This window comes from Sus scrofa, chromosome 6 (genome assembly GCF_054392235.1).
Source record: "Sus scrofa isolate SSC_HxYL_T2T_F1_AM1 chromosome 6, Sscrofa_HxYL_maternal_Yorkshire_Landrace_v2.0, whole genome shotgun sequence".
In the NCBI taxonomy this organism is placed as follows: Eukaryota; Metazoa; Chordata; class Mammalia; order Artiodactyla; family Suidae; genus Sus; species Sus scrofa.
In genome coordinates this window covers 59,353,810-59,369,921 of record NC_139388.1, presented here as the reverse complement: position 1 = coordinate 59,369,921, position 16,112 = coordinate 59,353,810, and the positions used below count along the sequence as shown (strand labels likewise).

The 16,112-nt window shown below is 57.1% G+C and overlaps 1 protein-coding gene across 1 annotated transcript in view; it reads right to left on the bottom strand.

The window, feature by feature from the left end:
- Positions 1-116: 116 nt before the first annotated feature.
- Positions 117-16,112, bottom strand: part of MYBPC2 (myosin binding protein C2) — a 28,786-nt gene continuing 12,790 nt past the window's right edge. The window contains exons 14-29 of the mRNA XM_003127371.6: positions 14,441-14,606; positions 13,627-13,733; positions 13,328-13,357; positions 12,869-13,008; positions 11,407-11,566; positions 11,203-11,307; positions 10,827-11,015; positions 10,341-10,475; positions 8,057-8,224; positions 7,836-7,924; positions 7,537-7,732; positions 6,033-6,172; positions 4,248-4,407; positions 3,929-4,065; positions 1,564-1,750; positions 117-232 (exon numbers count right to left, since the gene is read on the bottom strand). Coding sequence (XP_003127419.4) covers positions 222-232; positions 1,564-1,750; positions 3,929-4,065; positions 4,248-4,407; positions 6,033-6,172; positions 7,537-7,732; positions 7,836-7,924; positions 8,057-8,224; positions 10,341-10,475; positions 10,827-11,015; positions 11,203-11,307; positions 11,407-11,566; positions 12,869-13,008; positions 13,328-13,357; positions 13,627-13,733; positions 14,441-14,606 — 2,120 coding nt within the window. The 3' untranslated portion in view covers positions 117-221. The remainder of the gene's footprint in view (positions 233-1,563; positions 1,751-3,928; positions 4,066-4,247; positions 4,408-6,032; positions 6,173-7,536; positions 7,733-7,835; positions 7,925-8,056; positions 8,225-10,340; positions 10,476-10,826; positions 11,016-11,202; positions 11,308-11,406; positions 11,567-12,868; positions 13,009-13,327; positions 13,358-13,626; positions 13,734-14,440; positions 14,607-16,112) is intronic.

Below are 16,112 nucleotides of genomic sequence, written 5' to 3'. Positions count from 1 at the left end.
TTCATCAGGGCGGCCCCACTGTGGCTGCCCCCGTCACCCGCCCCCAGGTGACCAAGCCCCCCCCGACCCAGGAGGAGGAAAGCAGAGCTACAGACTCAAGAAGGACAGACGTGTGCTGAGTCCGACTCAAGAATCTTGTAATAACTCGGGAAAGGGAAAGGGGTTCGGGGAGATCCGGGTCAGGACTCAGCAGCCAACTACCTTGGGTGGAGGCGGGAGCCTCACTGCGGCACTGTCGGGGGGAGAGAAAAGGCTGGTGAAAACGCCCCCGCCCCCTGCCCGCTGCCTGCACCTGGCCAGCAGGGGGCGCAGGTTTCCCGTCCCCCGCCAGCCCTGCGCAGGGTCAACCCAACTTCACAGAGCCCGGAGTTCTGAGCCCCGAACTAGGATGTTCTGATTTCCCAGCAGCTGCTACCGATCAGCTGTCACTGGAATCTTGAAGTAGGGATATTTCTGAACACATTCAATAGTTGATAAGGAGGACAGCAGGACACCAGGTAGGACTTAGGTTAGCCTGGAAGAGCAGGGCTTTAGAATGACAGGCAGGAGCTACCTGGAGAGCCGGCCCTCTGGGCCCTTTGCTAAAGATCTCTAGCCCCATCTGTCTGCTGGGCTGTCATCAGAGCCAGGGGGAGTCACGGCCGGGGACAGGCTCCGGAAGCCCGTATTAACCTCAGCCACCTCTGAGGGACATGATGAGTGGCCTCCTTTCCAAGTCTGGATGTGTACGTTTGCTGGACTGAAGCCCAAGGCAGATGAGGTGAGGAAGAGTGTTCCGGGTGAGAGAACAGCATGTGCAAAGTCCCAGGGGCAGGAAAAAGCACAGCTGGTTTGTCCAACTGCCAACAGCTACGTGGGGCAGGAACCTGGGTACTTGAGGATGGAAGGGCTAGGGGCAGATGCAGAACCAAGACACCAGGCAGAAGGGTTCCTGGGCTGCTGGGGAGCCTGGGAAGGGCTGAGAGCAGGTCACCTCTGGATATGGAGCGCCCTGGGGCGGGGGGGCACTGGAGAGAAACCGGGCACCAGGAGGCCTGGAGGCCTGGAGGCCTGGGAGGAGGCTGGGGGAGGATTTGGGAGGAAGAGGACGAATGAGGCTGGGGCTGTGGGGCAGAGAGGAAGGGACGGGAGGGACGGAGCTGGGGGACAGGCTGTGGAGGGAGCGCATTTTTCTGGGCTCCCATCCTCTGGGCCTCTGCTGCTACCCATGTGGGTTTCCAGGCTGTGTCCCCGCACCTCCCTACGTAGGGCCGGGCGCACTGGGAGCCTTAGCCATCTTGTGCTAAACTCTCTCGCCCCCTTCACCTCTCATGTGTCTTTCAACTCCTCTGCAAAGCCTCAGACCCGGGCCCAGGCTGGGTCAGGCACCCCCCTCGCCCACTCCCACAACACCCTGTGCCGCCTTCAATCCCCCCCAGCCCCCGCCCCCGCGTGTCCCCCTGCAGCATCCCTGCTGGGGTCTGGATTGGCCTCCCATCCAGCTCCCAGAGGGTGCGGGGAGGACTGATCGCAGGTCTCAGCACGGCTCAGCGGGGCCGCCGGTGGGCTGTGTGGCGTCCTCACCTCGGACTTCCAGCTTGCACTCGGCCAGGGCCTCCCCCAGCTCGTTGACAGCCCGACACGAGTAAGTCCCCGAGTCGAACGGGGACGGGCGGCGGATGTTCAGCGTCAGGACGCCCTGGTGGTTGGTCATCAGGAACTTGGGGTCCTCGCCAATCTCCATCTGGTTCTTCATCCAGACCACCTTGGGCTGCGGGGACAGGAAGCCGCCTGACAGAGGGCCCCCTGGGAGGCCTCCCTTTGGCTGTGCCGCCTCCTCATGTTGCCCGAGGACCTCGGACTGGTCTCCTCTCCTCTCTGACCCTCAGGCTCCTCTTCGGCAGGAGGAAGAGGTCTCTCCCGCGGGGCCCACAGGGCCTGCATGATCTGGCCCCTCACTCCTCCGCCCTTGCCTCCCTCCCCACCCTCCCTCTGCTCCAGCCACACCTCTGCTCCTGAAGAAGACCAGACAGGTTCCTGCCTCCGGACCTTGGCGCGGACCCCTCCCTCCTCTCATCACCCAAACAGCGCCCACCTGTCTTTCGGGTCTCGGGTCCCCATGGCACTTCCCGGCCCCTAGATGAAGCAGGAATGGTTGCCTCACCCTCTCATAACTGCCTGCTTTTCCCTGGCACTCTTGCCACCCTTTATAATTTTATAGTCAATTGTGTGATTTTAAATATATATATATATATATATATATATATATATTTTTTTTTTTTTTTTTTTAGGGCTGTGCCCACAGCATATGGAGGTTCCCAGGCTAAGGGTCCAATCGGAGCTGTAGCTGCTGGCCTACACCACAACCACAGCAACTAGGGATCTGAGCTGCATCTTCGACCTACACCCCAGCTCACGGCAATGCTGGATCCTTAACGCACTGAGCGAGGCCAGGGATCGAACCTGCGTCCTCATGGATGCTAGTCAGATTCTTTCCACTGACCCACTCCCCAAGTGTGTGACTTTGGATGCATGGCAACCTCCCCACCACACAGGACGAACTCCTTGTCTAACTCAGCAGCACGCAGAAAGCCTGTGAAAGTGTGTGTTGAAAGAATTCACAGAGCAAATGAATGAAAGAAGGAAGGATATAAATGAGCAAATGGAGCAAATGAATGAACAGAGGAAATGAGGGGTTGGCAGGTGAGTGAGTGAGTGGAGGATGGATGGACAGATGAGTTAGCGGATGAAGCAGCAGAAAGTGTTGCAGGAGGTGAAGGATAGAATCCATGTGTGCCTGTGGGCAGATGCTAAAACCGGGGTTAGACCTGAAGTCGAAAGGGCCAGGTAGTCAATATTTTAGGTTTTGGGGGCCCCGTGGTCCCTGCAGCCATGGACAACACACAAACCAGTGTGCACGGCCACGTTCCAATAAACTCTTCCTGAATAAAATGAAAGTAAAATAATAAAAAAGAGAAAAAAGGAAAACCTGACTTCTAAAAATCTTATTTAGAGACACCACTGGCAGGTAGACTTGGTCCAAGGACCATAGTTTGCCAACCTCTGGTCTCTGGGGGTCCTTGGAGCTCAAGGGTACAAGTGCCCACATTCCCAGAGAGCAGTCTGGGAACCCGATGGGGCAGGAAGATGCCCTGGAGCCCTGGAGGTTTAGACCTCCCTCCCCAACAAAGAGGCCTTTTTTTGGTTTGTTTTCCTTTGTATGTTCACACCTGAGGCATCTGAAAGTTCCTGGGCTAGGGGTCCAACTGGAGGGCACCCCAGCCACAGCAACGTCAGATCCGAGCTGCAGCTGCAACCTACACAGCAGCTTGTGGCAACGCCAGATCCTTAACCCACTGAGCGAGGTCAAGGATCGAACCCGCAGCCTCACAGACACTATGTCGGGCTCTTAACCCACTAAGCCACATTGGGAACTCCAAAAGGTGTCTGTTTTTGAGGTAAATCGAAGTGTGGTGAGCCGAGACTTGGGCTCTGGTTAGAGTTGAGTGGGTTAAAAGTGAGCAAATCTGGAGTTCCCATCATGGCTCAGGGGCTAACAAATCCGACTAGGAACCACGAGGTTGTGGGTTCGATCCCTGGCCTCACTCCATGGGTTTAGGATCCGGCGTTGCCACGAGCTGGGGTGTAGGTCGAAGATGTGGCTGGATCTGGCATTGCTGTGGCTGTGGTGTAGGCCGGCGGCTGTAGCTCCGATTTGACCCCTAGCCTGGGAACCTCCATATGCTGAGAATATGGCCATTTAAAAAAAAAAAAGTAAGCTAATCCCATGAGCAGAGGCGAGAGAACTCAGAGGAAGACCCCATGTGATGGGAAGGAGAGGCGGCTTTGCTTTGGTGAAGTTTTCCTTCCAGGGTCACGGTCTCTCTCTCTCTCTCTCCCTCTCTCTCACACACACACACATACACACGCGCGCGCGTGCACACGGCACCTTTGGGTGGCCTCTGACGGCGCAGTTGAGAGCTGCAGTGTAACCAGCCACGACCACTCGGTCGGGCAGCGGCGTCAGGAACTTGGGAGGCGTTCGGAAGTCATGCTCCTTGAACTCCGGTAACTTGAAGGTGATGCCTGGGGAGGGGGAGGCACCTGTGAGGGCACCGATCCAGACTGTTCGGGGACCGCCTCCCCTCCAGGACCAGGAGCCCGTCCGTGGCGAGTCCACGGAGGGGGGTGGGCAGAGGTGTCAAGGTCAAGCCCCAGGCGGGGCGGGGGGAGGGGGGGCGGCCCCCCACGGAGAGGGCTGGCGCTACCTGTCTTGAGGATCCGGGCCGTGTTCTTGGAGACGCCGGGTGAGTCACTGAGGCCGCAGATGTTCTCGCTGTAAACTCGGAAATAGTATTCGTTGCCCATGATGAGGTCGGAGACGGTGCAGGAGGTGTGCCGGTTGTGTTCATAGACATTGAACCATTCCTGGGGGGGCGGGGGGGACAGGGAGTGGCCGAGAGTGAGGTGAGGGACACGGATCGGTGAGGAAAGCACAGCAGGAGGTCCAGTGGTGGTTCAGTGGAAAGGAATTTGACAAGCATCCACGAGGACGCGGGTTCGATCCCTGGCCCCACTCAGTGGGTTAAGGATCCAGCGTTGCTGTGAGCTGTGATATAGGTCGCAGATGAGGCTCGGATCCCACGTGGCTGGGAACCTCCATGTGCGAAGGATTTGGCCCGAAAAAGCCAAAAAAAAAAAAAAAAAAAAAAAAAAGGAAAGCACACCCAAGCCGGCATCTTGCTCACAAAACCCACTGTTCCCATTGCGTCATTCACAATTGCTGGCAGGTGCGAACAACCCAGATGCCCACTGGAGGGTGGCAGCAGAAGCAGAAGGGGGTCCATTCAAACCGTGGCCTGGGACTCAGCCATGAAAAGGAATGAAGCATTCAGCGTGGGAGAGCCGGGGAAACCTGGCACTGAGTGAGAGGAGCCAGGCGCAAAAGGCCACATAGCGAGCGGCTGTGTCCGTATGTGTGCAAATGCCCAGGAAGCAGACGGGGGAGGGGGCGTCCGGCTTGGGGTGGGAGGGGAAGGGGAGCAATTGCTTGACAGACACGGAGCTTCCTTTTGAGGTGATGACAATGTCTCAGAACTAAACAGAGGGGCTGGCTGCACAACACTGGGAAGCTACAAAATGTCACTTTTATTTTATTTTCGCCCTCGGCACGTGGATGTCCCCGGGCCAGGGATGGAACCCTTGCCACGGCAGTGACAACGCCAGAGCCTACCCCCCTAGGCCATCAGGGGACACCGCTAAGTGCCATTTTTAAATGGGTAATGCTCCATTTCAGTAGGTGAATTTTTCTTCAATTAAAAGAAAAGGACAGGGAGTTCCCGTCGTGGCGCAGTGGTTAACAAATCCGACTAGGAATCATGAGGTTGCGGGTTCGATCCCTGCCCTTGCTCAGTGGGTTAATGATCCGGCGTTGCCGTGAGCTGTGGTGTATGTCGCAGACGTGGCTCGGATCCTGGGTTGCTGTGGCTGTGGTGTAGGCGGGTGGCTACAGTTCCGATTCGACCCCTAGCCTGGGAACCTCCCATATGCCTCGGGAGTGGCCCAAGAAATGGCAAAAAGACAAAAAGAAAAAAGAAAAAGAAAAAAAAGAAAAGGACGGAACATTATAAATCAGTTTTTTTTTTTTGTTTTGTTTTGTCTTTTTAGGGCCGCACCCACGGCATAGGGAAGTTCCCAGGCTGGGGGATGAATCAGGGCTGTAGCTGCCAGCCTCCACCACAGCTCACGGCAACGCCGGATCCTTAACCCACGGAGTGAGGCCAGGGATCGAACCCACGTCCTTATGGATGCTAGCTGGGTTTGTGGACCACTGAGCCATGATGGGAACGCCCTGAAATTTTTTTTTTTTGAAAAGAAAAAAAGATACTCTGTTCTGCACCCAATCTCAACCAAAAGGCTTCCCTCCCAGCCCCAGCCCATTCTCCAACCTCAGTTTCCCCAGCTGGGAAATGGGAGCAACATGCCCCCTCCGATAATCTGGGCGGCTTTCTCCCCCCAGGCCCGCCCCGCCCCTGGCCCCTCTGGTCTCTCACCATGGTTTTCTTGTCGGCTTTCTGGACGAAATACCCGGTAATCTCAGTGTTGCCGTCGTCCTTGGGGGGCTGCCACTCCACCAGCGCATTGGTGCCCCACACCTCCTTCACCATCACATTCTGTGGAGGCCCTGCCTTTTCTGGAAGGAAGCGTTGTTCTAAGTCGGCCCAGGCCTCCCTAAATGTCCCTTCCCGTGCCCACGCCCAGCCACATCACCTCTTTTTTTGATTATGTATGAGGCGATTTTCTTTTCTGGCTGAGCCTGCTGCACATGAAAAATTCCCAGGATCAAACCAGAGCCACAGCCGTGAATGAGGTCAGAGCCTTCACCCCGCGGAGCCACCAGGGAACTCCATAAGGCAGTTTTTAAAAAACCAATAATGGCCAGAAAATAAAAACACACTGTGAAGGATCACTACACAAGTGTGGCTCAGCGGGCTAAGAACCCGACTAGTATCCATGAGGACACGGGTTTGATCCCTGGCCTTGCTCAGTGGGTTAAGGATCCGCTGGAATTGCCACAAGCTGCCGTGTAAGTCGCAGGTGCAGCTTGGATCTGGCATTGCTGTGGCTGCAGCTCCAATTCGACCCCTAGCTTGGAAGCTTCCATATGCCGTGGGTGCGGCCCTTTTTAAAAACAAACAAAACAGTAGAGAAAAATTTGAAGTCGGTTACAGGATTTCCCAGGGGAGGTTGTTTATGTCAAGTGGGGAGTGACCGGAAGGGGGAGCAAATTAAAAGGGAAAAACAGCGCTCTGAAAAACAAAACGGCGTTCCTGTCCTGGCTCAGCTGTTAACGAATCCTACTAGGATCCATGAGGACACGGGTTTGATCCCTGGCCCCGCTCAGGGGTTAAGGATCCAGTGCTGTCGTGGGCTGTGGTGTAGGTCATTGACACAGCTTGGATCTGGCCTTGCTGTGGCTGTGGCTGTGGCTGGTGGCTACAGCTCCAACGCAGCCCCTAGCCTGGGAACCTCCATATACTGCAGGTGCGGCTGAAAAAAGCAAAAAAAAAAAAAAAAAAGACCTGGCAGAGTTCCTCTTGTGCCTCAGTGATAACGAACCTGACTAGAATCCATGAGGGTATTGGTTCATCCGTGACCTCGCTCAACACGTTAAGGATCTGTGTTGCGGTGCCACAGGGCTCGGAGCAGCTCTGATGGGACCCCAAGCCTAGGGAACTTCCATATATGGAAGGTGCGGCCCTAAGAAAACTAACTAACTAAATAAACAACAGAAACCCCATTTTTGGAACATGATGCCTCTGGGTGTGTAAGGGTGTTTGAAATTAACCTACAGACGTGCAGGCAAGTTTTAAAAAATGTCCGAGCCGTTTGTGATCTTCGGCTTTTCCCCACTCCCTTTGCCTCCCCTTTGGCCCCACTGCCACCTCCCACGCTCCCGGGTTCCGATCTCTGCACTCCCCCCCTCCCCATTATCCTCATCTCCCCCCCCATCTCCGCCTCCTCCATCCCCTCCCTGCCCGTGGGCCGCGCACCCACCCACGACCCGGATGTGGACGGTGGCCGTGTCTTTCATGTTCTCGATCTGCACGCTCAGCTCGTACTCCCCGGAGTCGGAGCGGGCCGCCTGGCGCACGAAGAACACGGTGTCGAAGTTACTGGTGCGCACGTGCACGCGGGAGGTGTCTATGGGCGCCCCGCCCTTCGTCCACACCACCTGTGGCCGCGGCTTGCCCTGCGGACGGGGGAGGGGTGAGGGATGGCGAGGAGGTCAGGCCGGGTCCGCCCTCGGCAGCTGCCCCCTGCCCCCCTCCCACCGCGACCCCAGCCCCGCGCACCTGGAAGGGGATGACGAGATTGAGATGCTCCCCGACTTTGCGGATGTAAGTCTGGCGGAGGTGGCGGGGCAGCCGGATCTTGGGTTGCTCTGGGGACACAATCCCAGGGGCCGGCTCAGCGTAGGGCTGGGGGACCCTCCGCAGAGGAACAGAGAGAGTGGTGGCGACGAGGCTGTCGGGGGAGGCCCTAATGAGGACACTGCTTTGTCGGGGCGGCTCACCCACAATCTCCCGGATGGTGACCGGCTGGGCCAGGGTGGCCGGCTGGCTGCGCCCCGCGATGTTGACCCCAACGACGCGGAAGGTGATTCTCGCTCCGGTGGGGAGGTTCTTGACCGTGAAGCCGCAGCGCTCCACGGGCTCGGTGTTGGCAGGAATCCACTCGTCCGCTAGAGAGACGAGCTACGCTCGGACCCTTCCTTCCAGACCTTGCCCTCCGCCCCCTCCCGTGTCTTGGGCCCAGAGCAACAAAGAGCGGCAGCTGACATTTCTTGAGGCTTTTTTCTGACCAGGTTGGAGCTAATTAGTGTTAGCTCATTAATTCCTACCTCCACGCTCATCCCCATTTTATTTTATTTTTTGTCTTTTTAGAGCCGCTCCCGCGGCATATGGAGGTTCCCAGGCTAGGGGTCCAGTCGGAGCTGCAGCTGCAGGCCTAGGCCACAGCCACAGCAACACGAGATCCTTAACTCCCTGAGCGAGGCCAGGGATGGAACCCGAAATCTCGTGGTTCCTAGTCGGATTCGTTTCCCCTGTGCCAGGACGGGAACTCCATTATCCCCATTTTAGAGGTGGGGAAACTGAGGCTCAGAGAGGGGGCGGAACTGGGGGTGGTAATCAGAGACGGTGCCTTGGATTTCCTGCCTTTGTGACAGGTGCCTTTCCCATCTTGGTTTTGTCGCCATGGGTTGGTGAACCAAGCTGGGTCAGACCAACAGTCAGCAGGGTGAACTCTAATCAGGGTAGGTTCTAGAACACAGACTCGGGAAGGGCGAGCAGGGAAGGAAAGGGGCAAAGAGCCCTGGGAAGAGAAAAGGAAGAAACTGACCAGAGTCCAGCCATCCCCCATCTACATGCATTACCCAATGCGGTCATCACTGTACCCTGTCAAGAAGGAAGTGTCAGAGTTCCCGTCGTGGCGCAGTGGTTAACGAATCTGACTAGGAACCATGAGGTTGCGGGTTCGAGCCCTGGCCTCGCTCAGCGGGTCAAGGATCCGGCGTTGCTGTGAGCTGTGGTGTAGGTTGCAGACATGGCTCAGATCCTGCATTGCTGTGGCTCTGGTGTAGGCCGGTGGCTACAGCTCCGATTCGACTCCTAGCCTGGGAACTTCCATATGCTACAGGAGCGGCCCTAGAAAAGGCAAAAAGACAAAAATTTTAAAAAGAGGAGTGTCTTCACCATTTTTAGATGCAGAAACTGAGACTCAGAGTGGCCCCAGGTCATACAGTTAAAAAGCATAGGGATGGAGTTGCCGTTGTGCCTCAGTGGAAATAAACCTGACTCGTATCAGGAGGATGTGGGTTCGATCCCTGGCCCCGCTCAGTGGGTTAAGGATCCAGCATTGCCATGAGCTGGGGTGTAGGGTGAAGACACAGCTCGGATCGCACGTGGCTGTGGCTGTGGCGTAGGCCAGCGGCTGCAGCTCTGATTCGACCCCTCGCCTGGGAACCTCCATGTGCTGCAGGTGTGACCCCTAAAAAAAATAATAACAATAATTTCTTAAACAAAAAGTAAAAAGCGTAGGGGCAGGATTGGAACCCACGTCTGTCTGGCTTAAGGCCTGGGATAGGGTGTCGAGATCTTATCTGTCTCCCCTGTGAGAGGACCAGGTCAGAGATGTCCCAGCATGGAGTTAGCACTCAGGACATGCTTGCTCGGGGGAGGATGGACCCTGGGACATGTGCGAATGTGGACGGCGGCATGGATGGCAGTATATCACTGGACAGGGAGAGGGTCATATAGGCGAAGGGAGGGAAGGAAGAGAGAAAGCGGTGACAGGCTGGCTGTCTGAGTGGAAAAAATAGTACTGGCCGGATGGATAGATCGAAATTTTGTTCAGATGGATATAGAGATGGCGGGATGGGCGCCTGCGTGGGGAGGTGGGAGGGGAGGAAGGAGAAATAAAAGGGGGAGAAAAAGGAAGGAAAAGGAAGGAAAGATGGATGGAGGGAGGGATGGAGGGATGAAAGACGGGTTGGAGGGTAGATGGATGGATAAATGGAGAGAACGGAGGAAGAGCAATTGAGGCAGCAGAGAATTAGCTGGATGCAAGGCTAGATGGACGGGTGACAAGGCGCTGCCATTTGGAGGATGGTGTGGGGGAGGGAGCGAGGGAGGAAGCAGACAAGCGGTCACTGGGGGGTCGGGCCGGCCCGGCCCGGCCCGGCCCAGGGATGCAGGCAAGGGCAGCCCATTGCACAGCAGCTCTGTCCCCGCCCCGCCCTAGGAGCAGTCCCCTGGACGGGACACCCACTGGAGCCCCGCCCGGACGGGGTGACTCACAGCCCTCCACGCAGTACTCCACCAGGTACCCATCGATGCCGCCCGCCCCAATCCTGTCTGGGGGCCGCCACTTGAGGGTGGTGGTGGTGTCTGTCACGTCCTCCACCGTCAGGTGCTGGGGTTCACTGGTGGGCGCTGTAAAAACCCAAGGGGAGGAGGGGGGTACATGAGGGGTCAGGGCTCAGAGCTGGAGTCAGGAAAGGGATCAGGGTGGTGGGTTGGGGGTCAGGGACGTATCTGGGACCTGGCACAGAGTCTAGGATCTTAGCGGGCGGGGGCCGAGGTACCACGTGGGCGGGAGGAGGCCAGGAGTGGGGTCGCGGTGGGGGGGGGGATGTGCTGAGTTGTTGGATGAGAAGGGACAGGAGTCCGGAGAGCGGAGGGTGAGGGGGGTCCACGGCCAGGGTGTGGGGTCAGAGATCAGTGAGGGGCAGGGCAGGGGGCAGAGGTGGACGGGGGCCCGGAGAGGGCGCAGAGGGGCGTCACCAATAGGCATGAAGGGCTTGGTGTTGACGCTGGGCTGGGAGACGCCGATGGCGTTGACAGCGAAGACCCGCATCTCGTAGAGGATGCCCTCGATCATGTTGGTGGACTCGTAGGTGGTCTCGGTGAAGACCTCGAAATTCAGCTTCATCCAGCGCTGAGAGCCCTTCTTCTTCCGCTCCAGGAGGTAGCCTGGAGGCCCCCCCAGGAGAAGCGGGCCATCACGGGAGGCCGGGGGTGCAGGGCAGCGGGGGCCATCAGGGTTACAGGGCCCAGAGAGGTCTGAGGCCACCCATCGTGGCTTGGTCTCATGGTCACGGGGCAGTCAGGGGTCACGGTCGGGGGGTCCGGGATCAAGAAGAGCCCCAGGGGCACTCACCGGTGACCGGCTGACCCCCGTCGTACTTGGGTGGCTCCCAGACCAGGATGGCCCAGTCTTCTCCAACCGTCGTGACACGCACAGCCTCCGGGGGGTCCGGGACATCTTGGGGAGAGGCCGGCAGGATGGTCAGAGGACCCCTTGGGGCCTCGGGGGGCCACCCCCTCCTCCCCGGGCTCAGCCCCCTTGGCTCCCTCTGCTCACCCACGACCCGCAAGAAGATGGAGGCCACGTCCTCGCCGGCCGGGTTGGTGACCTTGATGGTGTAGCGGCCCTCGTCGCCTCGCTCCGCGCTCTCGATCACAAAGCTGCTGATGTCCGCCCGCTGTTCCAGGCGGACCCTGCCCTCGGTGCCCGAGAACACCTGACCGAACACATCCACCAGAGGCCTGGCTCCGCCTCCCTCCAAGCCCAGAGCGGCCCCTGCTCCCGCTGCCCCGCGCACCATCACCAGTGCTCCCCAAGACCAGCCCCAGCACGAGGGGACCTGCTGGCGCCCAGCCTCGTCACCCCTCCCCACACCGCCCTTACTGAAAAACACCAGACCCTCCTCTCCCCCAAGATGCTGCAAAGCTGTTCCTGGGCTTGGGCATGCAATGCCCTGCCCCCCCACCCCCCGCATCTCTATCCGCTATACTGTCACCTGTCCTTGAGAGCTGCTCCAGAAGTCGCCTCTTCCAGGAAGCCCTCCTGCATGCTCCCCACTGAAGTGCTAGCCCCAGCCCCTGACTCTCATGGCCTCCGGTACCCCCCTTTATCTCCGCCCCGATCACCCTGGCCTGTGCCTGTCTGCCTCTCTCCAAAAGCAAAGGCTCCAGGAAGGCACGGGCTGCGTCTGCCTCATGGCTGTATCCTCAGCGTCTACGCACAGGGCCTGGCATAGAGGAAACCTCAGGGGGTGTTTGCTGAGTGAAGGAATGAGTGAAGACTGAGTCAAGTCTATCCATCCTACAGAAGAGGAAACTGAAGCCCAGAGGAGAGGAGAAAAATTGAACTGTCTTAGGGCCTGGAACACACAAGGTGAAAATATTTGTTGGATGGATGGATGGATGGGTGGGTGGATAAGTGGATTGATTCATGGATAAGTGGACAGATGGATTAATTACTGGATGATTAAGCAGTCAGTCAATGAATTGATGAATGGAAAGATGGTTTAGATGGATGAGTGGCCAATGGCTGGAATGATGGATGGATTAGCGGATGGACAGACGGATGGCTGGAGCGCCCATCATGTGTTGGGCTACTACTAGGCAATGAACGAATATAATCTCCACTCTTCAAAATAACCCTCTGGGGAGTTCCCTTCGTGGCTCAGCGAAAATGAATGGACTAGTATCCACGAGGATGTGGGTTTGATCCCTGGCCTCGCTCAGTGGGTTAAAGAGCCTGCGTTGCTGTGAGCTGTGGGGTAGGTCGACGATACGGCTCAGATCCCACGTGGCTGTGGTGTAGGCCAGCAGCTGCAGCTCAGATTCAACCCCTGGCCTGGGAACCTCCATATGCCGGGAATGCAGCTAAAAAGCCAAAAAACACACAACCCTCTGGAGAAGGAATTATCATCCTCATTTTACAGCCAATAATACTGAAGCTCAGAGAGGGAAACCAACTTGCCTAGAGTCACCCAGCAGAGCTGAGAAGTCAGGGCACAGCGGAAGCCCCACCATACCTCATCCTCCTTCATCCAGGTGGCAACGGGAGGGGGTTCCCCTGTGATGGACACGTCCAGCCTCAGCTTGTTTCCGGCCACGACCACAACTGCATTTTCTGAGGTCTTCCCCGAGCAGTCCAGGTGGATCTTTGGTGGCTCTGGTGGCAGAGGAGAGATTCTGGGCAACTTGGGAGTGGGCAGCTGGCCTCCCAAACCCCTCCAGAGGATTTCCTAAGAAGCTGGGTTCCAACAGCCACAGAGACCCAGCAGACCAGATCCCCAGCCCCTCCCTCGGACCCAGGATCCAGCCCCAGCCCCTCCTCCCTCGGACCCAGGATCCAGCCCCAGCCTCCTCCCTCAGACCCAGGATCCAGCCCCCAGCCCCTCCTCCCTCGGACCCAGGATCCAGCCCCAACCCCTTCCCTCAGACCTGAGTCAGGCCCCAGCTTAAGGACCATGGCAGCCCCTGGACCTTACCTTGCTTGGGGACATACTCCACCTTGATTTCTGGAGGTCAAAGAAGACAGGAAGGGTAAGTCTAAATCCATGGGGCCCCTTTTCCCACCCTAGAGCCCAGAAGCAGAGGGGAGGGCCTGGCAGCACCCTGGGACCTGGGGGGTTGGGGGTGGATTCCGGCCCATGACTGTCCCGCCTCGCCCACCCTGTCACCTGCAACCTACAGTGAGGGGAGCCTGTTCCTGCAGGCAGGCACCGGGCCCGCCGGGGTCTGGGGGGTGGGTGCTATGGCACTCGGGGAAACGAGGAGGCATCCTCACCCAGGAAGTTGAGCTTGGCCGAGAGGGACAGGGCGTAGCCATCAGGCACAAACGTGTAGTCACCCTCATCCTCAGGACGGACGTCGTCAATCACTAGCTTGTGGAACCTACAGAGGTGGAGGGGGCAGGGCAGAGAGCAGGCCAGGTCGCCCCGGGGACCCCGTGGAGAAATACTCCCCTCAAGGTAAACCACCTCCTCAACGCCCACCATTCTTATTCTGGGCTTCGGAATCCTAGGGCCTGGGTTCAAATCCCACTCTGCCCCTGACTAGCTGTGTGACCTTGGGCAAGTTCCTTAACCTCTCTGTGCCCCCTTTTTAAAAAAAATTTTTTTAATTGTATGGCCACACCCTCAATATATGGAAGTTCCCAGGCCAAGGACTGAATCTGAACCACAGCTGTGGCAACATCAGATTCTTTTAACCCACTGCGCTGGGCCGGGGTCCAACCGTCGCCTCCACAGTGACCTGAGTCGCTGCAATCAGACTTTTTTTTTTTTTTTTTTTTTTTTTTTTTGCTTTTTAGGGCCGCACTCACGGCATATGGAGGTTCCCAGGCTAGGGGTCTAATGGGAGCTGGAGCCACCAACCTTCACCAGAGCCACAGCAGCTCGGGATCCGAGCCGTGTCTGTACCTACACCACAGCTCATGGCAACACCAGATCCTTAAGCCACTGACCAAGGCCAGGGATCAAACCCGCAACCTCATGGTTCCTAGTCGGATTCATTTCCACTGCGCCACGATGGGAACTGCGTAAACCCTTGTTCTTTTAAACCACCAAGTCTAGGGACCCTGTCCACAGTCAGCTCCGTACCTGCCCACGTGGGAGATGGTGATCCTCTTGCTGGGCCGCACCTCGACCCCGTTCTTGTACCACTTGCCCGTGACCTTCTCGTCGGACACCTCACACTTGAACACAGCCTGCTCCGAGGCCTTCACCGTCAGATCAGCGATGTCCTGCAGGACCTCCAACTGTTTCTCTGGATCAAGAGGGAAGGCGATGGGGCCGTCAAACTCCGGTGGACCCACAGAGATGGGTGGACACCCACCACGGGCCAAGCCAGCCATGAACGCCCCGTGAGCGCACGTTTAGTGGGGAGACAGGCGGTGAACAGGAAACACACACACAGGAATAACAGGAGGGAGCAAGGAGGCCTGGGGAAGGCGGGGGCAAGTCCACGGGAGGCTGAGGAAGCCCCCAGGGAGAGGGGTGGCATGTGCAAAGGCCCTGAGGAGGAAAGCAGGCTCCTGGTTTGGGAAACAGCAAGCAGGCTGTTGCAGAGAGTGAGCGAGACAGACGTGGGAGGGCTGTGCTTGAAAAAGTGAGACGGGGAGTTCCTGTCGTGGCTCAGTGGTTAACGAATCCGACTAGGAACCATGAGGTTGTGGGTTCGATCCCAAGCCTCGCTCAGTGGGTTAAGGATCCGTCGTGGCCGTGAGCTGTGGTGTGGGTCGCAGACACGGCTTGGATCCCTCGTTGCCGCGTTTCTGGTGAAGACTGGCGGCTCCAGCTCCGATTGGATCCCTAGCCTGGGAACCTCCATATGCTGCAGGTGCGGCCCTAGAAAAGACAAAAGAAAAAAGAAAAAAAAAAAAAAAAACCACCACTGGACGGTGTTGGAAAGATGGCTTCAATCTGACTTATATATGTATGTGTATATATATATATATATATATATATTTTTTTTTTTTTTTTTGTCTTTTTGTCTCTTCTAGGGCTGCACCCGCGGCATATGGAGGTTCCCAGGCTAGGGGTCCAATTGGAGCTGTAGCCACCGGCCTACATCAGAAACGCGGTAACGTGGGATCCAAGCGGCGTCTGTGACCCACACCACAGCTCACGGCCACGCCGGATCCTTAACCCACTGAGCGAGGCCAGGGATCGAAATTTTAGAGGGAAAATCTCTCACCCACCCACTTCCAATCATACAGCCATGCCTGCGACAAGTGGCAGTTCTCAGGCCAGGGATGGAACCTGAGCCACAGCAGCAACCCAAGCTGCTGCAGTGACAATGCTGGATCCTTAACCCTCTGTGCCACAAGGGAACTCCCCAGTCATAGATTCAGATCCCTTCCTCAAAGGCAGCCAGTCCACACATAAAAGCAAGGATGTGTACATACATTTTCTTTCTCTCTTTTCCTTCTTTCCTTTTCTTTCTTTCTTTCCGCCTTCCTCCCTCCCTTCTGTCCTTCCTATTTCCTCTCTTCCCCCCTCATACTAAGAGTGACGCATTTGCTTTTCCATCTAACAATACATCTTGGGAATCTTTCCACATCAGGAACCTCAAAGTTGTCCTTTCTTACGGCTACAGACGAATATACCATAATTTTTCTGGCCCGGCAATGACTCCAGCTCTTCTTTTCTTTTCATTTTTTCCTTTTTGGCCCCGCCCGCAGCCTGCGGAAGTTCCCAGACCAGGGTTCCAACCCCTGCCACAGCAGTGACAAGGCCAGATCCTTAATTCACTGAGCCGCCATGGAACTCA